Below are 27,509 nucleotides of genomic sequence, written 5' to 3' on the forward strand. Positions count from 1 at the left end.
TTAGAAAAAATATATGTTGCCATTTCATGAGATAAAAAATAGGCTGAATACTCCAGCAGAGAATGTATTTGTAGGTGTGGGTGCTTATGAGGGCCAAAAAGCCTGTTTTTATGGCTCTCCTTGAGTTGAGGAGAAGGGTTTTAAGTGGACTGTGCGACACAGCGTTCACAACTCAGCTGCACCTTTTCCCCCTTTTTACGGCTGTGGGAATTTACAGTTTTTTAAGGACTCTGATGACCACTAACACTCTGAACTGAACTGAACTGAAAGAAAAGCTGCAGACAACTTCCTCATCCGACTCTCCCGAGATTCTCCAGCTTTCATGTGTCAAAATTGCTTTAAGGTTATTGAGTAAGTCATTACAGTGTGGTGGTTTGTCCTGTTTCTACCCCTCCCTGAGCCTGGTTCTACTGGAGATTTCTTCCTGTTAAAAGGGAGTTTTTCCTTCCCACTGTCGCCAAGTGCTTCCTTATCCGGTTGTTCAGTGATGACGCGACGAATCCTACTTCCGGGTCTAAAGTAGTCTGCGTTTAATATGGCTTTTGTGTTGTTAACATGTTTAATGTTATGTATTTTCTTCTATTTGATCTCAAAAAGCTCCTAAAACAGTCAGTGATCCCTGTTGACCTCCCTCGGCTTTTATTACCGCTAATCATTTATTTAAGCTCAGTTTTTAAAACCTTAGGATGTAACTACAGCCCAGCCCATGCAGCAGTATATGAATGACTAACCTCGTATTGTGGATGGATTATCTCAGTTGTTCTCCTGGCTGAAGTTTGGTCCTTTTACAGCATCCTGCCATGCGATTACATTTGTTTCTGACCACCGAGAAAACTCACGTTAACTTTTATCGAGTGGAAAAAAAAGTTAGCTTGTTTATATTATGCTAACATAGCTGTGTCGCTAGCGGTCACGTAGCACATCATTATATACCAGCTAGCCCAACTTCAGTAATCCTACAAACGTCACTGCTGTTTAGTTTTCTGTCTTCATTTATGCTGGAAGTGATAAGAAAGCTGTACGTTTTAATTTGTTTCCAAAACCCCGCAGTCAGGACATGCTATATTGTATTTAGATAGAAGCTAGTGAGCTAACTCCCTGCTAACTTCTAACTCCGTTAAATGTCATAAATTCCGTTTTCATGGATGCCTGGATGTTAAACTCAATTGTTACACCTGGTAGAGCAGAACGCTAATCATTTTATTAAAGATGAAAGACTTTAGACAGTTTTTCAACTCTCAGTAATGCCATAGTGATCGTTTGATATATGGACCTGCAGCGGAGTTTAGACCCAGACACGGCTAGTGACGTCAGACTTAACAACCGGATAGGGTGTCGTCTGATTGTTGGAGTTCCTTTTTAATATTGTAGATGTTTCTTTTCTTACAATATAAAGCGCCTTGAGGTTGTTGTGTTATATATTAATAAAACTGAATTAAGTTGCAGAGTATGTGACAGTTTGTGCTCCTCCTACTACCACTCCAGACAGAAAAGAAAAGAGCTGTAGGTACTGATAGCATTTTGCTCACTTTCTTAAGCCTGCCGAGAAAAGCACTAGTGTGGATTTCAGGAGGGTTGGTAGTCAGACAGTTTGGTGTGTGTCCTCAGCTTGGCCAGTATATCACAAGATTACAACAAAATTCCACACAACTGCCCAAAAGGATAAAATAACATAATGGCATTTCATATCTGAAAGGTCAAAGGTCATTCACCGTGATGTCAGTGTATGAGCGTGGACAGGCTGTAAACAGCAGCTTGGCTGTTTGTCCTGTGCAGCAGCGATTTCAGTTATAATTTGTTTTTCTCTCCTTTTTTTTTTTGCTTGTATTTTCCGCTCTGGCGATGAATACCAGGAAGAAAAAATGTTCTCTAAGCACAGTTGGCCACCGTTGCCAAACCATGATGTGAACTGAACCACAACCAAACCTCACTGTGTTCTTGTTTTGGCCACAGGAGCAGAGCGCTTCAGCGCCAACATCAGGGATATGACCGGCTACAGCCCTCTTCCTTTTTTCAACCTGTGCTGGAAATACTTGACCCCGATCGTGTGCACTGTGAGTAACCTCCACCCGCTGACCTGCATTCCACTTTGTTATGAGCTGTTTGTTGTGAAGTAGGATGTCCATTAGCACAGGTGTGGGATTTCATACAGATTCCACCTTCCACCTCTCAGGAAAATATCAGGGTTCATCTGTGTGCCACTTGTTTGTCTCTCTATCAGTGAGGTTGGCTTTTTATTCCACCACCTCCAGAGCAGAAAATGAATCATGAGCTCCGTTGGCAGGACGCAAGAAGCACTGGATGCGAGCAGTTTCCAAAAGAGTTGAAACACTGTTTGACATGTAAATGGAAACTGAATGCAAATAATTTCAGGCTACATTCAACTGAAACAGAAGAAAGACAGCATGTCAAAAGTTATTTGGAAAAATGTAGTCTGCTTTTCAATTTGATGCCAGCAACACATTCAAGAAAGCTGCAGTTATGGACACACTTCCCGCTCCAGATACTCGTTTTTAGTTCCAGTCTTATTTAGTCAGACCATCCTTAAATCAGCTGTGGCCCAAAGACGGCAGCATCGCCTCTCTTGTTTGTAGAATTGTTTTGTTGTTGTTTGGTTGTGAGGGTTTCTAGATACTTTCTGAGGTTTAACTTGCAATTTTCAAGTATTTTTAAGCCCATGAAATGATTTCCACTACAGAATTGTGTCTTTTTTTAAATGCAGCACTGCCTTAAACCATAAAGATCGTTGGTTTTCAGCCTTGAGTCATTTAATGATAATCTGTTTGTTCTTTGAAATCTTATGTTGAGAAACTTCTTTGTTTCTTCACTTGTTAGGTTAAATATGGGGCTTCAGCGTTTTGGAGATCACTGCGTTCTGGTTTGATCCGTATTTTACGACCTTTCCCAGGGTCGTTGGGGTTTCTTTGTTTTTGTCCACGTAGTTGTAATTTAGTATAAAAATATAATCAGCAACTATTTAAATTCAAACACGTTTTGCACAGATGAAAATCTGGGAGAGGTACTGCATGTTTTTACTGTGCAGCAGAGGTGTTTTACTGCCTTTGGACAGAGCCAGACTCTTTCCCGGTCTCATATTTATTGAGAGCATTAGGAGACATCTCATCGACCGCATAACAGCGAATGAGTAAATAGCCACCTGTTCGTCTACATCCAGCTGCTATTAAAGGGCTCTCAGGGAGGGTATTTATCGCTGCTGCTGTTTAACTGGGAAACACTGATTTACCATTTTTGGCCTAAAATGTCTAAGCCTAAATGGTAAATGGACTGTATTTGTATAGCGCTTTACTAGTCCCTAAGGACCCCAAAGTGCTTTACACAACCAGTCATCCACCCATTCACACACACATTCACACACTGGTGATGGCAAGCTACATTGTAGCCACAGCCACCCTGGGGCGCACTGACAGAGGCCTAGACCTTTAGTATTTACCCCGTCCTCCTTTCTCCCCTCTTCAGGCCACATTTATATTTTCCCTGGTGCGCTGGTCACCACTGAGCCTGGGGAAAGGACTGGTGGCTCCAGTATGGGCCACAACGCTGGGCTGGATCCTTACCCTCTCATCCGTTTCTCTGCTTCCCATCTGGGCCATCTACGCCCTGGTCACTACCCCGGGAACCCTGACACAGGTGATACAATGTGTTTTTCCTGCTGTTGGATGTGAAACTGTCTTGTGCCTTTAATGACGCTGATCCACAGTCAACTAACTGCAACCTTTCTATCCCGCAGCGCTTCCAAATCCTGTGCAGCCCCGTTGAAACCCCGTCACTGACCTTCCACCACCTCTCCAACCAGTCAGCGATCCCCTCCAGCCCCAGTCTGCCTCTCACTGAGAAGTCAAAGGCACCGTTAAAAGAAATCATCTAGGACAAGATGACCCGACAGACACTTGACAACAATGTAACAGTGGCTGCTGCTCGGTCAGTCGGGTGTGTCAGGGCAGAGGGTCAACTTTAGAGCTAATGCTGCTGGATACCAACAGAGGGGCTGGATCCTCATCAGTCTGTACTTGTTGACTAAATGTTGTAATCAGCTCAAAAGGTGATCCTTCAATTATGGGCTCTCTGAAGGGATTCAGAGGACATCCACATCATCTACAACGGCCTTCATCTACAGGAGCATTCAGATGATAAAGCTGATATATTTTCCACATATTTAACTTTAGAAGGTTATTTTGAATTAGTTCAGTGAAAACGTCAGTTAAAGTAAACAAAACTAAACAAGACCTACCTGAACGCACCATCTAGCTGCTATTGGAATAGTTTCTTCAGGTTGGAGCTTTCTACAGAGGGTCCAGCCCTGAACTGGGACACAGTTTGTTTAATCTTTTGCACCAGACCCACACCCTGCCTGCCAGAGCTGGTTATTGTAAAACAGCACACCCTTCTGGCTTTGAATCATGTTATCTCTTTACCTGCTTTTTTTCCTGTTGTCTCAGTTTATTCATGTAATTAAGGACCATATAATTATAGCTTCTGCTGGCTGTCTGCGCGCAGGACTAATGTTCCCTTTATTTGCCAGCAGTCATACATACATAGAGCTATACTCTCTATGAGAGCCTGAGAGATTACTGTTTGCATTAGCATGACTGCTTTGCTTTGGAGTCCACTAAAAGAGTGCATCGATTCATTGGGGTGAAGGTATAAACTGAAATGACTCCATGAGTCAGGCGTGTTATGCAGTAATTTATAGGGATGGGTTGTTTTTTTTCTCAGGCTTCACCCTCTGTGATGGCAATATCATGGCATCTGAATGGATCATAACACGTCTTACCCTCAGACCAAGTAGAGAAGACATTCAGTCAAGTCCTTTTTATTGCTGCCAACGCACAAGTGCTTGAGATCAAGTGCAGCAATCGGTTTTTATCCATCACACGTCTTTGTTGTTAAAAAAGTTAATTACTGTTGTTTTTGTTTTGGGGGTTTTTGTTACTTCCTGTTGCAATTGTGCAGTTTTTATAAAGATTTGAGGCATTATTTAGACAGCTGTGCACTGCAGGGAAACATGCATACAGCCAGCATGCAGTAATGCAGTACTGCTGCTGCAACTGTTTTGTCAGAAAAATATATCTGACTTTATTTTTTAATTTTGTACATCACTTTTGAGTTGAAATGTTTTTAGTTCTCCGACCTCTTTATTGTGATTTTCTCTGCGGCTCTAACGTGTGAACGCAGTAGACTTCTTTGAAGACAGCGTGTAAATGATAGTAGAGATATGTTTACGACATAGAAAACTAACACCAGGAGTGGGATTAAGGAATGTGTCCTAGTTGAACAACTTCAGTTCCTTATGTTTGGACTTGAAATGTAAATCAAGAATATGTTTTAATTATTTACACTCTACTTTCCTTCCTGTTTTTTTTCTATCACCGTTCAGCCTAGTGGAGGCGACGTCTCCAGTAACTTAATGTGCTTTAGGACACAACCTGTTCTTCACTGGAAACGCTTCTTCTTGAGCAATTGTGATGTGTTCAAATGCAGTATGTTCGAAGATATAAAGAGACTCTTATGGAAACTTGAAACTGCTGTCATTCAAACCTGGATGTCTTTCTGATTGACTTCAGATTGATCCAAGTGTGTCATCATCTCTGTTTACAAGTGTATGCATGTGCCTCTTTATTTTGAAATCCTCCATCTGTACTGTTATTTTCTTTTCTAAATGACTATATATTAATATACATATATATATAAACATTGTGGACATGAGCATTTGTGTCGACTGTTTAATTCAGCTCGTGTGACAAGCCGTGTGTGTGCGTGCAGGTGTGTCGCCGGGAGGCCCCGGGAGGCGTCGCGGTCTCCCTCAGTGGGGCGATAACAGATGCTGAGGCCACACCTGGCTTCTACAAGGAGGGTGGACGAGCGGAGGCGAAGAAGTGAGGAGAGAGGTGGAGGAAAAAGGAACAAATGCCGTGATTAGTGTTCTCCTCATCCTGATGCGAATTGCTGGTTTAACATCCGTGAAAGGATAGAAGTCAAGGAGAGATGGAGTGTGTGTGTGAGGAGGAGGAGGAGAGGGTGTCATGGAGACTAAAGAGGGAGGGAGAGCAGCAGCGGGTGGGGAGGAATTCAGACAGCAGCACTTAGACAGAGTCCGGCGGTTATGTAAAAGGCTCGGTTTGTCAATTAACTGTATTGGATTCCCTCCCCTCACAGCCACCAGAGGAAGCGGGTTGGTCCTCCACACACACGTGGCTCAGCACGAAGGGTTCACAAACACACATCTCGTTTTGGTGACGTGCAAAACTGAATGCAGCCTCCTTCTTGCACATGTGATCCGGGTTACTATGTAACTGTGTGTGTGTGTGTGTGTGTGTGTGTGTGTGTGTGTGTGTGTGTGTGTGTGTGCAGGGAAAACGGGGGAGGGTTTATGTCCATATGGTTGCTTTGGCATACGTCTCTGTTTCACATGATGTGGATTAAAAATGATCCAGTGGGCTGAGTGTGTGAGATTCAAAAGAGGAGAGAGGAAGAGGGAGGGAGAGAAGAAGAGAGGAGGACGCTGCAAGGATGCGAGCCAAAGCATGTGTCTGTGCGTTGTTTCACTGAATGCTTTGAAAGATGCTGGAGAAAAGTTCGTTTCTGCTCAGGCTCACTGCCACCAGCTCGCAGCTGCAGCACTTTTTCATCACACGTATTTAAAAAATTTAAACATTTTGGCCACATTACTTCCCGGGACTAGATATCTGAAACCCTGCCCATGCACTTACAGGAAAAGTCACATCTCCGACATGTTGACTTGCAGATACACTGGAAATAGACAGCTCTCAGCCGCACGAGCACTGACGGTCCGGCTTGTATCAAAGATCCTATAGTCATGCACACACTTTTTGCCGCAATACTCTTGACAGCTTGGTGTAAAGTAGAAGCACTTGGAGGGGGAATCGAGATGAAACTTGAGGACAGGGAGGAGAGAAAGGGTGGGGGGGTTGCATAACAGCTGGGTGATTTGCACGTGAAGTTGAGCTTGATATTGGATCCGCTGAGCAGTGGTGGTGCTGTCTTCAGGTCTGTGGGACTCTATAGCACAGGCTTTAACACTCAGCAGCAGAGCCGTAACAAAGATATGAGGAGGTCACGAGCCCAAGTCCCCCACCCAGCCGCCCCCACTAAACACACAACTTTGCACACTTTGTAACAATTTGTGATTATTCTCTAAATATTTAAGTTAGTCATTTACAAGTTTTAGAAAGTAAAGCGCTCCTCCGTGTGGGATGTTTGGTTCAAATGTGGATCGTACCATGGCGGGATTTGACAGGGGGTGTTCCAGGGTTTATGGTGGCGGTGCACTGTGTTCCCATTTTGGGCCGAGTTTCCGCTGTCCACCCACACGACCCCCACCCCCATCACACAGCTGCGTGCCAGCCAGCACTGCCCACACCACTCAGTTGTCCAGCAAGCTTTTGGATTATGGCTCTTTAGGAGGGCTGACATGCTCTCTCACCGTCCGACGCAGCAAAGTTGAAATGTAATATCTGTTCTCAAGTTCTGCACAGAGAAGAAAGAAAAGTAGGAGGGGGGGGAGTGTATCCACGAAGAGAGGCCTTCCTCTTAGCACACAGACACACACTGACCTCCCCCTTCGCTGGTGTGTGAAGGTAATAGCTGTTAGGTGAGTCAGCGAATGAGCAGTGTCTTGGAAGACTTTTTTTTTCTTTTCTTTTCAGAAAAGCCACTCTCCTGTTTGGCTGCCCTCTGAGAGCATGTTTGTTTGTGCATGAGTGAGACGTGGTGACTTCAGCCCCAGCAAGAGGCTAAATCCCTCTCAGCACACAAGTATGACATCCCATTTGCAATACCACACACACACACACACACTCCAGGCCCCTGAAAAGGTACAATAAATAATCAAGACAGGTCCTGGGGCAGTATCGGGCACAGCCACACACCTGCAGAGTCACACACACAACACACAACACACACACTTTTTTTCCTCTCCCACCACCTTTACATTCACAGAACCAGTTGGAGCAATACAGCACCTACTGTATGCACGCTCACAGATTTCCCTCCATTGCTTCCGTTTCCTCCTCAAACACACACACACAGCATTAAATGTTCTCACACCGGGAACAGTGAACTCCCAGAGTTCTTATTCAGGAGCGGCCATAAATTATCTATTCCGCTTTAAGTTTTTTGAAAGTCTCCTTTCAAATCCTGCCGCCCTTCAATTATTAAAGTAGTCAAAGTGGTAAAAGTGTTAAAAATAACAGGCTGGCATTTAATGGAGGGGTGTCGGAGTTCACTTTAAGGGGGGGGAGAAGCAACTTGGTTTTTTGTTTTTTGGGTGAAGTTTTTAATGTAAACTGGAAGTTGGTGTTGAAAACTTAAAACTGATGAATGCATAAGTTTTAGATTTTCATTATTTCTTCACAGCCACGAGTGACTTAAAGATAATAACTGCCTCCTCATTCCTTTGCTGAGGCAACAGAAAATCCTCCAGTGACAGCATTGTTACGGTTTCCCTCCTCTCCTCTCCTCCAGCACTTGACTTTACTCTGATTTGAGGAAGAGAGCGAGAGACAGAGAAAAGAGGAGGGGGGTGGAGGAATGGTGATTGAGCGCAAAGGGGGCAGGACTTTTTCCTCTCCGGGTCCTATTAAGAGCAAACTTTGTGTTTTTGTTCTCCAAGTTCAGCTCGGTGCTCTCCAGCCTGCGCACAGTTCCTCTCTGCTGCTCTTTTTTTCTTCCCTTTTCTGTTTTTTTCTGTTTTTTTCTTGGTTTTTTTTTTCTTCCTTTATGGTTTTATTTGCCTGCCTGTTGGTGAATGCTGTGTGCTTTTGGATGAGAGCTGTGGACACCGAGAGGATGCGCATTTTGGAGGAACAAGCACTCAAAGTTGTCTTCTCCTCTGGTCCAGGTTTGTTTTAGTGGATTCGTAGATGTTTGTCACGTTGGAATGAACAATGGTGCAGCTCCTGGGTGCTCTGACCGGGAGCATGCTCTGGTTTCGGCTACTGCTGCTGTGCGTCGTGGAGTTGGAGCTGGAAGCCGGGCTTGCCACTTTCCAGGGTTTCTATCTTCCACCTGCGAGCGGCTCGCCTCTGACACCTGCCCGGAGGACAGACGGGGTTGTGCGGACTATTGACCGGATTTACCACGGGGGAGGGAGGGTTGGCTACCTGGTGTACCTGGATGAGAGCCGCTTTCAGCTGGACATGGAACGAGACGAGTCGGTGCTGTCTCATCACTTCAGCCCCCAGTATGTGCTCGCCATGATGGGACAGAGCCCTGCGCCTCTGCAGAGGGAGTGCGTGTACCGCGGGACCGTGAACTCCAACCCGGAGTCCCTGGCCGTGTTCAACCTCTGCGGAGGAGGTCTCGAGGGCTTCTTCGCAGTGAAGGACGCGCGCTACACCGTCACCCCCATCGTCAGGGCAAAAGGACACGAGCATGACGTGCGCGCCCTGCAGGACAAGGATGCGGAGAGCGCGCTCCACGTGTTCACGCGCGAAAGTTTCAGCTTCGAGGAGATGAGCGAGGGCCGCGAGAGCTGCGGGACGCGCGACGGGCGCAAGAAACGCAAACGCCGGCGCAGAGGTCGCGGGAAGGGTAGACGGGAACGCGAGGGGCTCGCTTTGGAAGCCGAAGATGAGCGCGGGCGGAGATGGTGGAGCCGGCTCGCCACGACACCCTCCCCGGAGCCGGGCGCACGGCGCAGGAGGTCGGTGTCTCGCGCCAGGTACGTGGAGCTGCTCCTGGTGGCGGACGAGACCATGACTAAGAAGTATGGAAAGGACTTGAACCACTACTTGCTCACGTTGGCCTCCATCGCCTCTAAGCTGTACGGGCACGCCAGCATCGAGAACCCCATCCGGCTGTCGGTGGTCAAAGTGACCGCGGTGACCGACAAGGAGAAGGGATTGGAGGTGACCAAGAACGCGGCGGCGACGCTCAAGAGCTTCTGCAAGTGGCAGAACCAGCAGAACCCACTGGACGACGACCACCAGCACCACCACGACGCCGCCATCCTCTTCACCAGGCAGGTAAACAGACAGCCCCCTCCCTTATTTATTTATGTTTCTCTTTTTTATTTTACGCGCCTCCACCTGCCGCTTCTCCGCTTGCGCGCTCGCATAGAGACCGAGGCAGCTGTTGGAGTGTGACGACACAGTTTGTTTTGATTTCGATGGCGCACGCGGGGGCAGCTGGTTCACTATAACCAAGGAGCTCACACACGTCACATATTCGTCTTTGAACATGAAGAAATGTCACGTTATTCTGTGTTTTAATCGATTTCCCTAAATATAAACCCCGAAGGTCGAAACAGCAACGACAGTTTGCCCGCGTGTCTCTGTGTTCACACCCCTGTAGTGTTTATTTTCCTGCTCCTTGTGTTTTCCTCCCATCTTCTGTTCTGCTGAAACTCGCGTGCGTAAATCGAGCGCAGCGTGTGTGAAAACGGCCATAAAAACTGTATTTCCTGCCCCTGGTGTTTTTCTGGGCAGGCCCTTCTGTCTCCATCCCACCCACCCCCATCCTCTCATCCCGTAACCCTCCCAGTCCCCTGACAACCCCAAAAAGCCTCGCAGTCTGTGTGTCCCAGTGTTGGAGACTTGAAATCAGCTGCAGGGTGCAGAGCAGAACTATCCCTAAAAAAAATTTCTAAATTCCCCCTGAAGCAGCATTTAATTAGGTAGCTGTCCCAGATCCCCCCCCCCCCCCCCTTTTCTTCTTCTTCTTCTTCTCTTTCTCTCATCACTACTGCCTGCACATTTCTTTCCCCAGTTACTTTTCCAGTGTCTGTCAGCTGGAGCCTGGGAGCTGTCAGAAAAACAAACACATCCACCCTGTGAGAAGCCCTGCGCTTTACTGAGACCACACTCTTCTATCCCTTCTTTCACCATCCCTTTCTCTCCTCCTACTCCTTCCCTAAATGTCTGGCCTGAAGCCGCAGGGCAGCAACAGCAGATCTGCATTTTTCACCTCTCCGGGTGTGGCTTTGTGGTGGTTTTAGCTGCAGTGTCAGATGGCTTCGCCTTGGATTGCGGTGGGTTTAAGTCATGCAAGGTCTTGTCATGGCTTGGGCTAAAAAAAGAAAGAAAATAGCATTGGTATTACTTCGGATCTCCTGCACAAGACAGCCGGTAGTGCATACCTGAGGTCAGCACAGCTGGCAGAGTGGCACAGTTTCTGTGCGCCAGCCACCTCGTGGCTCCTCTGCCACTACACCTGCAGGGGTGTGACTGAGAGAGAGCTCAGGCAGGAGGAAGTGGCATCCTTGGGCGCTTGGGTTTGGCAGGCTGGATGGGCACGGAAACACTAATCCAGATACTCAGGCAGACTCGGGACAGACAGGCAGACTCAGAATGAACAGGAATTTTTTATGAAACATGACAGGCCGTGTACTGTGACTTCTTTCCAGCTGTTCTGCTGCTTTGATCTCATTAAAATACCCATGCTCACACTGGCATAACACATCCATCAGAGTGTCAGTGTACTGGTTAAAGTCGCCTTTTCATCTCCAGCATGCTATAGATAAGATTACAGTCATGCACAGTTTGAAACTTCAGAGTTATATCATGTACATTCAGTCCATTTCTGTCCTCACAGGTTACAGTCCACATGAATGCACCTCCCAGGACTAATTATCAGACTTCAAGACAACAAAATTTCCCTTTTCAAGGGACGGAAAGGCACGTGTATGTTCCTAAAGAGCGAAAGGTCCATATTTCCACAGTTTGTTCTAGAATTTAAAGTGCAATATTAAGAGAGAAACACAAAAGAAAAGCATATGTGTATACATATGTGTGTGTGTGTGTGTGTGTGTGTGTGTGTGTGTGTGTGTGTGTGTGTGTGTGTGTGTGTGTGTGTGTGTGTGTGTGTACATATATATTTATTTAAGTTTGAACCTTTATGTCATTCCATGTGATGTGAGATAAAGCTTTGAGTCAGTCTGTACTCCCTCCACTGTTCAAGTGACAAACCACTGTATACCTAAAGGTTCAATAACATAGTTCCAATATGATCCTCACTATATCACTCAGCACAATATTTTAGTGTCACCTCTCACGGCTCCTGCATTATTCACAAACCTGTCTCTGGGTCTCTTTCACACCCATCTCACCTTCACTGCTGAACCTGGAGGTCATACAGTGGATTCAGCCTCCCAGCGGTGCTTTTAATCATCCGTAACATAACGAAGTCCTCCGATGAACTTCATAAGGTGGGTTCTTGATTTCTATCTGTCTCACCTCTGCAGGACAAATGAGCCCAGTCGCTGCTAAATGCGGTTAATGTGTGCGGTGAGCATTAGCACAATCAGGTAATGCATGACCTAGCTTTTGGTGGGTCGTGATTTTAACAAGCCAAAGAGAAGTTTCTGGCTATTAGAGTTGTTATGGGACAGGTCGACAAGCAGGGCCACACTGCTGCAGAGGTGCTGCAAAGAGTGAAAAGATGCTGACATCATGAAAAATGTCTGCTTCGTGAGAAAGAATATTTTGCTGTCAATTGTTGCATAAGAATTGAGCTTAAGAGCAGCAAATTCTACACACAGAATGCAGCTATTAATGTTTCCACTAACTGAGGGGGTGCCAGCAAGAACATAACTTGATTGGCCTCAATTACTTCATACCTTGTTGCTTTTTGCCTTGAAAAAGAAGAACTATTTTCTCAGGAACAGAACTTGTAGGCCAAATGGAAACGTCACGGGGAAAGACAAGTTCGAATGTGGCTTTGACTGAGCTCAAAGTTCCTTGTAAGCTCCATCTCACCGAATGTCAGAGGTATCAAATAATAAGAGGACGCTGGTTTTCATGTGAAAATCTTTCATCTGTGTATTCAGAGTGAAACTGTGATGCAGAGCCCAATTATTGCCATCCGACAAAGTAGAGCCAAAGCTCACAGTGACCGCAGAGTCAGGCCACTCCATTGTTCCCACACGAAAGGGCCAGATCGCACGGGGGCCCCTTTTGTGGTTGGGTCCAATTACTCCAACACCCAGTACCCGCAGTGTGCTGACCCGTGTGGCCGTGTCACCCAGTTCCACACATACCAGCACAAGAATAATACAACGGCTACATTGAACGGGACTTTGGACACTTTTGTGTGTGTTTGGCTGTGTTGTGTACAGTAGACAAAGCAGTACTATAAGGAAAGCATGAGCGCAAAACTGTGGATATACTGGCGTGCATACGTGTTCATGTTGCCATTTGGGGGGTGGGTTTCACTCACTTCAAACATTTGTAGCAATATTGCTCCCACCCTATGACCAACACTTGCCGACAGTGGGAAGGAAAAACTCTCTTTTCACAGGAACAAACCTCCAGCAGAACCAGGATCAGGGAGGGGCAGTCGTCTGTCACGGAGACAAGAAAAAAAAAACACTGTGGAAGAGAGCCAGAGATTAATAACAACTAATGATTAAATGGAAAGTAGTGTATAAACAACAACAAGTTAGATAAATGCATATATTAGGGGAAAGTACTGTATGATAAATGTCTTAACAGCATTAATCCTCATGTGCCAGTGAGAAAGCTCGACGTAGAGACACATTACACCATCTATTCCCTCCACACGGTTGTAGTCATTTGCCCTCTGGCAGTATAAACATGTGTATAGTTTGGAGCCCCCCACCCCTTTCCTGTGCACTTGCCTCCACTCCTCTCCAGCGTCCATACATTGAAGTGTACATTTCCCAGCCCTCGCCCCCGTCACAGCCAGTTACTCTATTTGTTTTCAATGCTCTTGATATTTCACATGTGCTTTACTTCGTCTGGCATATGTTGACAACCTGCAGACAGCTTTTAGATTCCAAACTTTCGACCCCCTCGCAACCCCCCGCCCCCCATGTCTGTCTGTCGACATTACATAACTAGCCCAGGAGTTTGGTTTGTCCCATGCCAACAAACAAACCTCGCCCTCTTCACCCTCAAGATGCATCGGTGACTTTAAAACACACTCCTGTTTGCAGTCATTTCCTAAAGTTTCCTTTGATTCTGGACTAAAGGCCAATTCATGTGACACAACAAATTAAAAATAACTCCATTTATTCACTCCACCAAACTATTTATTTTCTCATTAACTGATAAGCAGTTTTTCTTTTGAACTGCACCAAGTGCAACTTAATCCGTCAAGTGTGTTTCTTAACTCTTATCTGCCTCGCTGTTGTGTGCCACCTTCAAAAGCAGGGACTATGGCATCCTCATACTGGTTATTTATTTCTTTAAAGTATAGAACTGAAGTGCTTCTGTTCTTTGATTTACTATGGTGTTCCCCAAGGACCATTACTGGGACCACTGTTGTTCAGTGTGCAAGTGCTGCCACATTGTCAAATCCATCTACACTGATGACACACAGACATTTCTAGTAGTTCTTCCTAGACTTTGAAAGTAAAGGTTTACTTGTAAGGAATCATTTGGGTGCATTTGAACATTCTTCAGTCAAAAGTTTTCAAGGATGTCTCCATTAATCTCAAGGTAATGGATCTAAATGGATCTAAAATCAGGTGATAAAAATGTAGCAACCGTTGAGACGAGTCTGTTTCTGATGGGATGTAAGAATTTTGGAGGCAAAGCCTTGCTAGATAGGTCATGCACATGTTTGGGGTAATTTTAGACATGCTAACAAGCTCATTACAAAGTATCTCAACTGCTTAGTTGAAAGTCTTTAATGTGGTTGCAAATCTTTTGTACTTAGCGCAAAGAACCATCAGCTAAGGCCGGGGTGAATGTCAGTTTTCAAAGGTGTTTGGTCATATGTTAAAGTGGACACTCCTTCCTTCTTATATTTTATTCTATTTTCAAGAAAATCTAAATACATAAGGACATTTTTTTTACTAATCATGAACATAATGACTGTAAAATAGTCTCATTTTGTGCATATCAAAGACTATAAAGAACAAGAGCAACCTATTAAATGGTTATTATTTACCTTTTGACGAATATGTGTCAGCTTTTGGTCAGCGTTACTCACTGGTGGCGAATCATTCGGAACCATTACGGTCAGTGTTTGTAATTAGGATTGCTGGAAATCAACCTGCAGCAGGTTTCACAAAGTGAGCTGAACTCTCTCTGCGAGAGGGACTGCTCTGTGTGTTTGGGTCTAGCCAACTGTTTGTTTAGCCTCGGCTTAGACTGCAAGTGGTCTTGTACCTCACACACACACAGAAACATACACACTGACACACTGCTCTGATCGCCTCTTGACCTTTGCAGCCAGCTTGCCACCTGTTCTCCTGTTATTTCTGCCAATATTGCCGTAACTCCTTGTCCTCTCAGTTCTTCTCCTTAATTTCCGGCAATCCTCCATCCTTTCCCAGCTGTGAGTGATTCTTGAACTTATTTTTCTTTACCCGCCCTGCTTTTCTTTTTCTCTGCATGTCTGCAGAGGCCTTCGAATGAAAGCGAGTTTAGGAAGTCTTGGCAGAGGGAAGAAGTAGAAAATATGCTCAGTTTTGGGGGGAATTTCCTGTATTATTCACTCGTCACTATTTATCAAACAGGAGATTCCAATTTTTCACCCGCTTGTTACACGGGGTTATATCAATGAAAGGCATGTACACAAAAAAAGGAGCGGAACAAAAACAGCTCTCACATTAATATCTGGGAGGGGATGAATGAATAAATAAATGAAATGGAAAAGGGGTGTAAAGCGCAGCAGGGTGAAAGAGTATGGGAAAAGGGGAGAAGAGAAAGCCAAAATATGAAGGCTAACTTCTCTATAAGTCCTCGGTTTCTGAGCAAAATAAACAAGCTTCCTTTTGTAGTTTTCAGGCCTTTCCACACACAGGCAGAAACTTCAGTTTTGCTCTAGTTAGCCGTCCGTGCAGTCAGAATCAGCCTTTGTTTGCTTCCTCTTTCATCCAGCAGCTAATTGGCAAAAGCACATGCGGTCTTCCTGTATCTGTGTGCATTGTGAATTTCCAGTAAAATGCTATATATGTTCCATGTCCTTAATTGTATGCACTTACAGCTATCTGAGTGTGTGTTTCTGTGCGAGCAGGTCCCACCCAGTCAGTCATGTGTGTGAGTGCAGAACACAAGGCAGTTTGTTCCAAACCGATCGGCCCGGAACGGGTAAACACCCTCCCCACAGAGCCTCTCACACACGACCCAGCAGGCCTGTCAGCACCATTTAACATGACAATTCATCCTCTCCATGGGACATGTGTGTGTCTGCGCGTGTGTGGAAATGCATGAATCTCAGTCTCCATATATGTATGTGCAACTATGTGCCGAACGCATATTTTTTAAGCATGTCCCGTTGGACTGGCTCATGTGCAGGCCTGCTTGTACTGATGGAACGGTACGATTTGCCGATTGATTTTAGCACTCAGTGCAGCCAGGCAGCGCCGCCTGAGGCATCATCTGCATGGACATGTGTGGGAATCAAAACAAAGATCAATACTGTGTACTCTGGCAAGGCAGACAGACAGATGGTGGAGGAGAGAGTGAGCAGGGAGAGCAAAAAAAGTGCGTATTAAAATCATTTTAGCTTGAAGAAAGGTGCCAAAGAACAATGACAGGCACATCTTTAATCTGGATCAGTCAGCACACTGGATTTAACAACAGCTTTTGAGAAATTAACATATTGTGTTGTGGTTAAAGACATTAGAAGTAAATTGTGAACAGCTGGGACTTACTGAAACTTTTGTGTGTTGTGTTGCAGATACATCCACCATAATTGGAAGTCACCTTGTACACTTGCACAATAATACCTTAACTATCCCATCTAGAGGTACAACCAGTATAGCTGCCCTCTATCCAAGATGAGAAGCAGCAGTTCTTCTATACAGCCTTTGGTTCAAACAGGTAGCTGGTGACTGAAATGGGAAACGCAACGACACCTGTAGCTCTTGCCATAGACTGTAGATAAAAGATGGGAGTAGCAACTAGTATCTGAGCTTCTCATTTTGAAACCTTCAGCATTTTGCCTCCCGTCATGTTGGTGTAATGATTCACAATATTTGGACAAGAGGACAAAAGACTTCATAAACGGCCTACACCAAACAGCAATCCATATTATTTGTCAAATAATTCCAGTGAAAGCAAAATGGAAAACGCAACAACACCATAAACCAGGCCCAGCTCAGTGGCTAGCGGGCGCGAGGCCTTGCAGGTGACATTGGCCTGTGTCGACACACCATAAAAAATAGTTCAACCACGATACAATTGTAGAGTTGGAAACTATCCACGATGAACAAAATCAAGCTGTAAATATGCTTTTATAGTCTTTATAGTGGCGTATTTTAACATGCAGTTGGCTTCATTCTGTAGCCCCATAGGTAGCGTGTTGGTTTTGGAAAGTGAAGAAGAGTGACGTAAAACCAAACAATCATATGACCTCCTATGAGCAAGCACTTTGGCGACAGTGGGAAGGAAAAACTCCCTTTTAACAGGAAGAAACCGCTGACAGAACCAGGCTCAGGGCGGGGCGGGGCCATCTGCTGCAGCCGGTTGGGGTGAGAGGAGGAAGATAAAAGACATGCCTTCTCTAAAATCTGAGCAATAAACTGTAATTCTGAGATGGGTTTGTTACTGGCAAGAGGAGAGAGGGGTCAACCTTGGGTTTTTTTGTTTTTTTGTAAAAGTGGTCGGAGGACAGCATTCCTAAAATAAGCAGGGACTTTGCTAGACACTGGTGAAGCGTTGATTACGGCGAGTACACGGGGACCAGTAGATTAAAAGGCAGTTTTGAACTCATGGAGCTTCCTCCTACATCACTCGTAATTTCTCCTCCCCCAGCATGAGAGGACTGGTCCCGGCAACAAGCCGACCATTTAGCTTCTTCAGCAAGTGGATGATTTCTATGCTGGAGCAGACTCGAGATCCAGAGTTTCGAAGTAGCTTTACCTATATTTCATTTAATTGTGATGAAATACAGATTATCTTAGACCTCATATCTTGAGATTGAGTATGAAGCCCATTATTTATTTGTTATTAGCTTTTGATTTAAATGTGCAGTATTTTTTTGTCCAGGACCTCTGTGGCCACCACTCCTGTGACACGCTGGGCATGGCGGACGTCGGCACCATCTGCTCTCCAGAGAGGAGCTGCGCCGTCATCGAGGACGACGGGCTTCACGCCGCATTTACCGTCGCCCATGAGATAGGTAGGCATGGATACACACACACAGCAACACAAAGATGTAAACAAGCCAGGGCTTGCACATGCACATCTGTCAGCACTCTGTCTTCCTCTCGCTGATTAATCTCACACCAGTGTTCCCTGATGTCATACCACTGATAACATTAGGTGTGTTTTCTTTTCTCATTCTTGCTGCGTGTGCAAATCTGAGACAAGTCCTTCAGGGGGAAAAACAAAAATGTCCTCTCTCGTTGTGACTCAGGTCACCTGCTTGGTTTGTCCCACGACGACTCCAAGTTCTGCGAAGAGCGCTTCGGAGTGAACAGCGACAAGCGGCTCATGTCCTCCATTCTCACCTCCATCGATGCCTCCAAACCCTGGAGCCGCTGCACCTCAGCAACCATCACCGACTTCTTCGACGACGGCAACGGTGAGCGTGGGAGAAGATGCACGACAGCAATGCTTGTAATTTCTTTCTAAAAGTGAGAACTTTTCCCAGGCTGCCACCTCCAAATTGCATCCATGTGAATTTGACTGGTGATAGCTATCACTGAGAGCTGTTTACTACCAAGCAAAGCAATAATCTCTATTAATAGAGGCTTATTTACAATCCTGTTAAGTTCTTTAAAGAGCAGTTGCAGTGCAGCCAAAGATCAGGATGAGTCATGCTTTGCATTCCAGTTTGATCAGGCAGTTTTATTCATGACAACCATAAAGCACCACAGTTTGCTGACTTTTTGCTCAGCGTTTCCATGGATTTCGGCGTATTTCATGTACCAACAGCATGATTTAAGGCTTGACAGCATGTGCTGCTGCTCCAGCACTTTTATTGAGTGATAGGTCATAATGGCCTAGTTTATCTGTCAACTGAAAGAAGCATTCGTACACCAGTGCACAAACAGTATGCACGGCACAGATCTTTAAAAACACCTCCTTCCTCCACAGCCGAATGCCTCCTCGACTCGCCCCGCCAGGCCCTCCTCGGCCCCGAGGAGCTCCCGGGGCAGAGCTACGACGCCGTACGCCAGTGTCGCCTGGCCTTCGGCCCTGAGTACACGGTGTGCCCGGGCATGGACGTATGTTCGCGGCTGTGGTGCGCAGTGATTCGCCAGGGACAGATGGTGTGCCTGACCAAGAAGCTGCCGGCAGTGGAGGGAACGCCCTGTGGGAAGGGTCGCATCTGCCTGCAGGGAAAGTGCGTGGACAAGACCCGCAAGAAGCACTACTCGGTAAGAGGGATGGATGGATGGTGTTGGAGTCTAAGGTAAAAGACGCAGAGACAGAAGGAATTTGTCAGGAGAGACAAAAGGGAGTCGATAGAAATAGAGTTCTTTTTATAGCTCGCAAGCTGATATTTTAGGATCTCATTCCCACATTGGACAAACTTGTTTGTAGGAGACAAAGAGAAAAAGTATACACTTCATATGTAGAGCACACAGGGGTGCTTTGGAGAGCGCATGGAAGTAGAAAGTCAGTAAAAAAAAATGAAAGCGAGCAAAAGATCAAATTCATTCTGTGGCTTCATTGTGTGGTCTGCTGTATTCAAGACACTGCTGATCTGTGCTATTTGTTCCGTCGGCCTTACTCAAACAGGCCCAAATTGAATTTGGCCTTTATGAGTTAAAGGATCCAATCTGTTCTTGGCAGACTGTCGACCCCGCGTGTGTGTGTGCATCAGGGGAGGAAAAGAGAGGGAATGTCCAAAAAAGAAAGATTGGGAGCAAGGAGAATATTTTCTCCTTTTGTGTTTGTTTGTCACATGACATTTGACGAGAGCGACTGGATCCTTGGCAGACGGCTGCACGGCTAGATGTGGCTCAAGTTCTGAGTCATTTCATTTTCACTGCTTATATGACGAGCAGTTTCCTGCTCGGAGCAAGCTTAAACCCACTCCCTGTATTTTAGACTTTGGGATCTTTTAACCTCTCCGTATTTCTTGAAGTATGATTGCAGATTGCATAGCTTTTACTGTGGAAAGAATTGGTTCAAGTGCCATAAAACTCTGCAGTGGAATTAAATGGAAAGCTATTTCCAAAGAAATAGGGGGATTACACGATCCAGTTTGTCTCATAAAATGCAAAGAGCTACTTATCCAGTTGTTTTTATCGCCAATGAATCATGTAAGGCTGGTTGGAAAGACACAAAAAAATAGTCATGTTACCTGAAGAATTTCATTCAGGCTGCTCCTCCGGGGAAGCATGTGAGCTCTGACCGCAGATAGAACCTCCTCTGCTGCACTAACGAGTGGCTTTTAAAAAGAGTTATTATCACATGACCATAGTCTCCAACCTTTTCCCGTCTCTTTTCCAAAGTGAACGTCACATTTTCCTTTATCGCAGATCTCTCTCCAAACAGCTTTTCCTATGACACGTGATTTGGCCGACTCCAGCTTCTAGCATGTTTGATAAGCACTAATTGTTCTCTCTCATCTCCTTTTTTTCCTTCATCTTTTATACCCTCTGATCTTTCCTCTGCTGTCATTTTTGCCTCTTTCATCTTCCCTCTCCTCTCTACTCCTTTCGCTCCTCTGCCAGGCGTCCAATCACGGTAGCTGGAGTTCTTGGGGTCCTTGGGGTCCGTGCTCCAGAACTTGTGGGGGTGGGGTGCAGTTTGCCCAGCGCCTTTGCAACAACCCACCACCACGGAACAACGGGCGCTACTGCACAGGAAAGAGGGCCATCTATCGGTCTTGCAGTGTAACACCGTGCCCAACACCAAGTGAGCGTGACAGCTTAAGAATGCATAAGCTATTAGTGCACATCTATTAGTACGTAGTCATTAATTTCAAACCTCTTTTTACTGCACTTTCCTGCAGACAAGAGTTTCCGCCAGGAGCAGTGTGAGGTGCGCAACGGTCCCCAGACAGATCCCAAAGGGGTGAAGACCTTCGTTGAGTGGGTGCCTAAGTACGCAGGAGTTCTGCCTAAAGATGTGTGCAAGCTAACTTGCAGAGCAAAAGGAACTGGATACTATGTGGTGTTCTCTCAAAGGGTGAGTTACTTAGACGACAGCGCTGTGTATTTAATGACGGGGGAGATGTACACGATTGATCACGATAGCGACTTTGTGTTTTCAGGTGGTAGATGGGACAGAGTGCCGTCCGTACAGCAGTTCGGTATGCGTGAAAGGGAAATGTGTGCGGACAGGATGCGATGGCATCATTGGCTCCAAGCTTCAGTTTGACAAGTGTGGTATATGTGGAGGTGATGGCACAGGATGCATACGTGTGGTGGGAAACTTCACCAAGAAGAGGTAAGGCAAAAGCATTGTATGCATTGTAGCTCCATTGCATACATGCATGAGCAGGACTGTTAGTAGCTGGTCAGTTTGTACATGGAAGATGTCAACAACTATGTCATATTGCTTCTTGTCATGATACGCTCTTGTCAGTATTTACATAACAGCATCACTACTTCATAACTGCTGATGGTGGCGCTGCAGGTAGAGCAAATCGATGTTAATTTGTAGTGAAGCAGTAAAATATTAGTCATTCAATTGATTATCTAACTCAATGGACGAATTACAACTTCATAATTCTATTCACTAGCACTAACACCACAATACAATGAAAAATTCCTGATTTTTGGATTTTTTTGTGGTGTTTTCCTTTAGGTACACAGATATTGTGGTCCATCATAGATAACTGCCTTGCAGGTTATCAGTCTTGCAGAATCACTACATCGTGATACCTTTGGTGTATTGTTATAATATCGTACCGTGAATAACTATGCGATACCCAGGCCTAAATGTTAACTCTGATTATATCTAATTATCAGTTGGCTTAAGACTTTATTTTGTGTTGTGCTAATCCTACTATATGGCCGGCATAACAGTATCTAGCGTGAAAAAAGCTCACGGACTTAGCTACAGTCATAGTACAAACAAAAATGTATCCGCACATGACTATTTAGGCAGATATCCGTTGACTGTTGCTCTTTAACTCCCTCTATTTGCATTTGTTATTAGTGTTGCTAAACAAGCCTAAATTTATTCTGATTCTATAGCATGTGACAGCAGGTCTAAACACTGAAAACAGCTTTTAGTTTTATAAGGACAAGATCATGTGTTATTTACTGAACTGACCCCTCTACTTTCTCTCATGCCAAACAGTAAGGGCTACACTGACGTAGTGAAGATCCCTGCAGGCTCTACTCACATCAAGGTTCGTCAGCACAAGGCCAAGGACCAGACCCGGTACACTGCCTACCTAGCTCTTCGACGGCCCAATGGAGACTACCTCCTAAATGGCAAGTTCATGATCTCCACCTCTGAGACAGTCATCCCACTCAACGGTTCTGTGCTCAACTACAGTGGGTGGAGCCAGAGGGAGGAATGGCTTCACAGTATGGGCCCCGGGGCTCTTCAAGAACCCTTGGTGGTTCAGATTCTAGCGACAGATGCCAAAAAGCCTCTGGATGTCCATTATAGCTTTTTCATGCTCCGTCGGACAAATCCACAGCCACGGTCACTTCCTCTCATCCCCAATCCAAAGTTAACTACAACACTGTTAACTACGACAAGAACCACCACCACTACCACTAGCAGTACCACTTTGTCTTCCTACGCTCCTCCTCTTCTTGTTCCAGGGCCATCCACAGCTCCAGGTCCCTCAACCCCGGCTCCAGGGCCACAGTGGGTAACGGGGCCGTGGATGACCTGCTCCAGGACTTGTGACACTGGCTGGCAGAGCCGGACAGTACAGTGTAAGGACCGGGATGGGAAACTGTCTAAAAGATGTGTGCTGGGTGCCCGCCCCTCAGCCTTCAGACACTGTCTGGTGAAGAAATGCTGAGGCGGCAAGAGGAAAGTGTCAATTGATTAAAGTCTCAAGTGCTGGATGTAGAACTACGAACCAATGAATTAAAAATGTCGAACCTTAAACAGGATAGTGAATGTTGTCAGATAGCACCCAGAATAGACCCAAAGAGACTCTGAGGCAGATCGGCATGGATGTACCTGACCATATGGCAGAGGAATTATCTGGAATAACAATAGCTATGCAGAATCGAGGACAGTTTTGATATGAGAGTGATGACTGTTGCCCTGCCATGGCTAAGTTGCATGCCACATGGACAAATAACTAACTGTCTTTACTTCAGTCTCCAAATTCTGGAGGCCTAGTGTGTGTTGCCCCGTAATGGCATGCGTGTCGTGTCTTCTTATGATTCCATGTGTTCATCTCACTGTGGGAATTTGGAAATCGTCTTTTGTCCTAAGACAAGAGCCCCAACCAAGGGAAGCCTTCGTTACTCATCTCATGATCAGTCACACAACTTTCACACCACATGTCATGAACCTAGATTGTCATCTCCTGTACATTCGACATTTTAGTGTCTCTCACAGAAGGCAGCCCTGACCGACAAAAAGGTCTCTTCCATTAAACAGGCTTCCATTCTGTTAAATAGTGGTCCATAGTCTTCCAATCAAAGGTTCTTTGCTTATAAAAATGTGACTGAAATGTCCATATTACTGTAGCTGCAGACAGATCACAGCTAGCCATATATTTGACTTCAGGCATTTGCGTCTTTCTTTGATAGATCCAACTGACAACCAAAAACACAACAGATAGCTCATGAATACAGTTTCCAGCTGAAGGTACATGGGGAGATTGGCTCGATGACCAAGAACAAACGTGAAAACCCAGACATCGATGATACATTGTGTTAAAGCTCTATATTTAATCAAATGTACCAAGGTCAAGACAACTTTTGAGTGATCACTTCACTCAGAATGAGCATAGGAAGAAAGTTTATCCTAAAGACACCAGTATTGATTCTACTGACTTTTACAACTACCCGTTCACTGCAACAGCAGCATAGCATCTTAAAAAAGAAGTTGAATAAGAGGCAAAGTGACCATGACACTCCTTAATATTTATGGAGAATGATAGTGACTCACAGGTCTGGGACAATGCTTGGTTTTAATGCCTGTGCAGTGTGTAAGTGTGAGCATGTTATGTGCCACTACCCAGTCCTGTGTTTTAAGCACATTGAGTATATACCGTGAACATGTTTTACTACGTCTTGAAACTTCTTCACTCTCAGCTCCACATATGTCAGTCATTATACTGGTGCTGAAAGGGTATTTTTTGTGTTAGTTAATGCCTGTTTGTCTGTTTATCTGTTTAGGAAATTATGCTAATATGACATTGTGTGCCCTGGATACTCGCAATGACAGCAAGAGAAATAGTAATGCAGTCATTATTGTCCTTTTGCAATTCAATTCTTTTTTTCATCACATTTTACTCTTTTGCTCATTTTACATGCTGTCCAAGTCATTTTTTCAGGACTGATGGGTGAAGTTGGCTATCATACAAAAATATATTGATGTCACAAAAAAGTCCTTTGGAACAAGGATTAAATTGTTCAATCTGATTGCTGGTTTTTAAAAGCTAATGTCTGACCTTTCGTCAGTAACCTTTTGCTCTTTGCACAAGTCTAAGGACCAGTCGGAGACTATCTGGCAACACCAGTTGCCAGTGAATGATATGTATTGTGTATGTACAGCTGGTGATTGGTTGTTGAAGGTTGCTAACAGTTGCTGTGAAATCAATTGCTAAAGCCGCTGTCAACTAGTTGCTGACTTGTTTGCAAACACTTGCAAACTATTTGCCAAGTAGTGAAACTGTGCAATGCAAAGCAAAAACAAAGACTGCTCACCTTCAAAGTCAAATTTGTGTTGGTTGTAGTGGTATGGCACAACTTTTACTGTAAAGGCAAACATTCTACCTTTTTGGTTTATACTGGTGTTTTTCTAAACTTCACGACAGCTCAGACAGTTTTTAAATTGACATTTTCCACAAAAACTACAGGCAAGTGCAGCAATTTGCTTGTGCCCAAGCAACGATAAGTGCCCTGTACAGTGCCCTCTTTGTGACCAACAGCCAGCAACCTCCAGCATCCACTTGCCAACGCATTTTCGCATCTTTCCTCTGTGCCCAGCGGTTGCCAAGGGGTTACTGACCAGTTTATAGGTCTATGTGTCTGAGGTCTTAGCTTGTCTGGTGTTTCCACCAAAAATATAAGTATAGTTTGATGACAGATTTTTTTTTAATTCAGCAAATGGTAGCATTTTATATGGAATCTAAGGAGCTTGTAAAGAAAAATGACTGGACTTCTTTAAGTTCTAAAAGATGTTTTATCTCTCATCCGAGAGGCTTCTTCAGTTCTTAGATCAAATGTTGGAGAGTTCCAGGTATTTAAGCCCTAGTGGGAGTAGTACCTTAAGAGGGTCGTCAACCCATATAAGTGGACGTCAAGGCGCCTGGGAATTTTTTTTTTAAATTTTATATTGACTCCAGGTTCAGCTGTCATTAATGTCATTGGAACTATTTTAACTAACTACCGTAGAAATTGTTATATGTTAGCTAGTAAACACTGATTGTACAAAAAGAAATTGTCATTGAATTGTAAAAAGAAAACAAAGACAAAACACTTGTCTTTTGTGAAATTACACACATAGGCATCTTTTAAACAGAGTAGCGCACAAAACTAGCATGGCTTGCTTTATGCTAATTGTAGATCAAAAATACATTCAAGAAAGATTAAAAATACACACACTGGCATTTCTAAAGTAAAAAAATATGTCATTATACCATTCTTATTCATGTTTTACATAAACTGGAGTGTAAAGTTGTATTCAAATTTGCCTATGTTTGCTGTCTGAATGCTAAACTACGCTAACAAGCTGTTCCAAGACGACTGATGCTTAGCACCTGGCAAATAGATATTAAAACAATTCATTTAGGCAAAACCTTGCTAGTTAATACTTAATCTACTGTAAGCTTTTGTTTAATTTAAATAGACCAACCCCTTAAAATATTCATTTTGGGGTAACACTATATGAACAGCATTAATGTTTCCATAAGAATTTAATACCGAGGACTTTAATTACCTCACTTATTGTTGATAATATTTAATCCCTATTATAACAAAGTAAAGTTAATTACATATCTAATGGGCTTAAAAAAAATACCTTCCTGTAATTGTATTAAAGTATCTGGCACCTATTGCATTTTCCTGTGTGACCAACCTCACCCATCTGGCATCTGTGCAGGAGAAAACAAAGCATGAGAAGAAGTTGCTGATATGACATGACCGAGGTCACTCTTAAAATGTTTTCTCTTTGCCGCTCAGACATTCACATTTATTTTCGCAATGTAGACAATGTTTGTACAATGCATAGATCATTCATATGTGTTAGTATTCAGCCATGTTGTAACAGTAATGTACACATGCAGTCACATTGAAACAATCCATCATTTGCACAGATTTCAGCCATAAACTTCGCAGACACAGACTCCACACACAACCCGACTCTGACTCCTGTGGGGAAAACCCCTCTCGCTGAATGACAGAAACACAGCACTGAACTTGTAATTTATTGTTTGTATAACTGGTATGTGTGAATAAAAAGCAATGAGATGAGTTTTATTTATTATAGTAATTTTGTATCAAATTACTATTTAACTTAGGAATATGACTGTGCAGAATCATTCCTTTGTAAGAATATAGTGTTTTCTTTTCTAGTCACCCACATGAATATATGTATATAAAATCTATATATTTAAAAGTCTTTGTGTCTGTGTCGTTTTTGTCATGGCATCAGTGTATATACCTGATGGTAGAGTCAATAACATATTGTCTTCCAATTACAGATTTAGTAAACTAGACTAAAAAATGTGCGAATGACAAATACTCTACTATAGATATTTGATCCATTTTAAGGACATACTACTCTGACCTCTGAAGCTGGACTGTTGTAAAGTAATTTAAGTAACCACTTCAGGTTTAAAACAAGAGCCATGATTCAGTTGTAGAAACCACATGGTTTTAGGACATGTCTAAAATCCATTGTTGAATACAGATTGTTAGTGCATCCAACCATGCAAGTTAAGCTTCTACCATGTAAAAATACATGTAGAAACACTCCCACTGTCTCTGGGCCTCAGTCGGTTTAGAAACAACCAAAGTGAATTAAAAATCTGTCCTGTTGATGGACGAGTAAAAACTTGACAGTCTTTCTAGAAATCACTGCGATCCTTCAGGTTTTATGTGAAAGGGAAGATTTGGCTCGTTACCAGTTTCTAGTTTATTACATTGCACACATAACTTGCACATCTGTGAAGGCACCATTAATGGTGGTTGATATATACAGGCTCTGAAATATTGTATCCCACTTCCAGATGACGTCTTTTGCAAGGAACACCCTGCTTACCTTGCAATGATGCCCAGAAATATTCTGCATATATTACACCATGGTTCAAAGGTACAATCAAGATCTGAACCCATTAAGTGCATCTGGCCCAAACTAACAGCTCGAATGAAGCATCATTTTCCTTTAAAACTAGAGAAACTGGTCTGAGCTTCTGAACACTTACACACAGATCTTAAAGTGGCCCAGAATGATCCATAAATCACTTTAAGTTAATTAAGATGTTGTGAGTTCAATTAATGAGCAATT

The 27,509-nt window shown here is 44.2% G+C and overlaps 2 protein-coding genes across 6 annotated transcripts in view; both read left to right on the forward strand.

Annotated features, from left to right (window-relative positions):
* Positions 1-5,724, forward strand: part of LOC101486609 (sodium- and chloride-dependent GABA transporter 2) — a 39,349-nt gene extending 33,625 nt beyond the window's left edge. For all 5 annotated transcript variants that reach the window (XM_014413157.3, XM_076879834.1, XM_014413155.3 and 2 more), the window contains exons 13-15: positions 1,954-2,054; positions 3,478-3,648; positions 3,749-5,724. In XM_014413157.3, coding sequence (XP_014268643.1) covers positions 1,954-2,054; positions 3,478-3,648; positions 3,749-3,886 — 410 coding nt within the window. In that variant the 3' untranslated portion in view covers positions 3,887-5,724. The remainder of the gene's footprint in view (positions 1-1,953; positions 2,055-3,477; positions 3,649-3,748) is intronic.
* A 2,907-nt stretch (positions 5,725-8,631) lies between these two features.
* Positions 8,632-26,610, forward strand: adamts5 (ADAM metallopeptidase with thrombospondin type 1 motif, 5 (aggrecanase-2)). Its single transcript, XM_004552628.4, has 8 exons — positions 8,632-10,004; positions 17,940-18,072; positions 18,310-18,477; positions 18,993-19,276; positions 20,582-20,765; positions 20,863-21,038; positions 21,124-21,299; positions 22,158-26,610. The coding sequence occupies exons 1-8, from the start codon at positions 8,925-8,927 to the stop codon at positions 22,837-22,839; spliced, it is 2,883 nt and encodes a 960-aa protein (XP_004552685.2). The 5' UTR covers positions 8,632-8,924; the 3' UTR covers positions 22,840-26,610.
* Positions 26,611-27,509: the final 899 nt, after the last annotated feature.

The sequence above is a fragment of the Maylandia zebra genome, linkage group LG23 (assembly GCF_041146795.1).
Source record: "Maylandia zebra isolate NMK-2024a linkage group LG23, Mzebra_GT3a, whole genome shotgun sequence".
Lineage (NCBI taxonomy): Eukaryota > Metazoa > Chordata > Actinopteri > Cichliformes > Cichlidae > Maylandia > Maylandia zebra.

Bases quoted from the DNA above. Each gene is read 5' to 3' on its own strand.
- adamts5 (XM_004552628.4), top strand. From the start codon at position 8,925: ATGGTGCAGCTCCTGGGTGCTCTGACCGGGAGCATGCTCTGGTTTCGG. The intron at 18,478-18,992 runs GTGAGCGTGGGA...CTTCCTCCACAG, and splicing joins CTTCTTCGACGACGGCAACG to CCGAATGCCTCCTCGACTCG. The intron at 21,039-21,123 runs GTGAGTTACTTA...TTGTGTTTTCAG, and splicing joins ATGTGGTGTTCTCTCAAAGG to GTGGTAGATGGGACAGAGTG.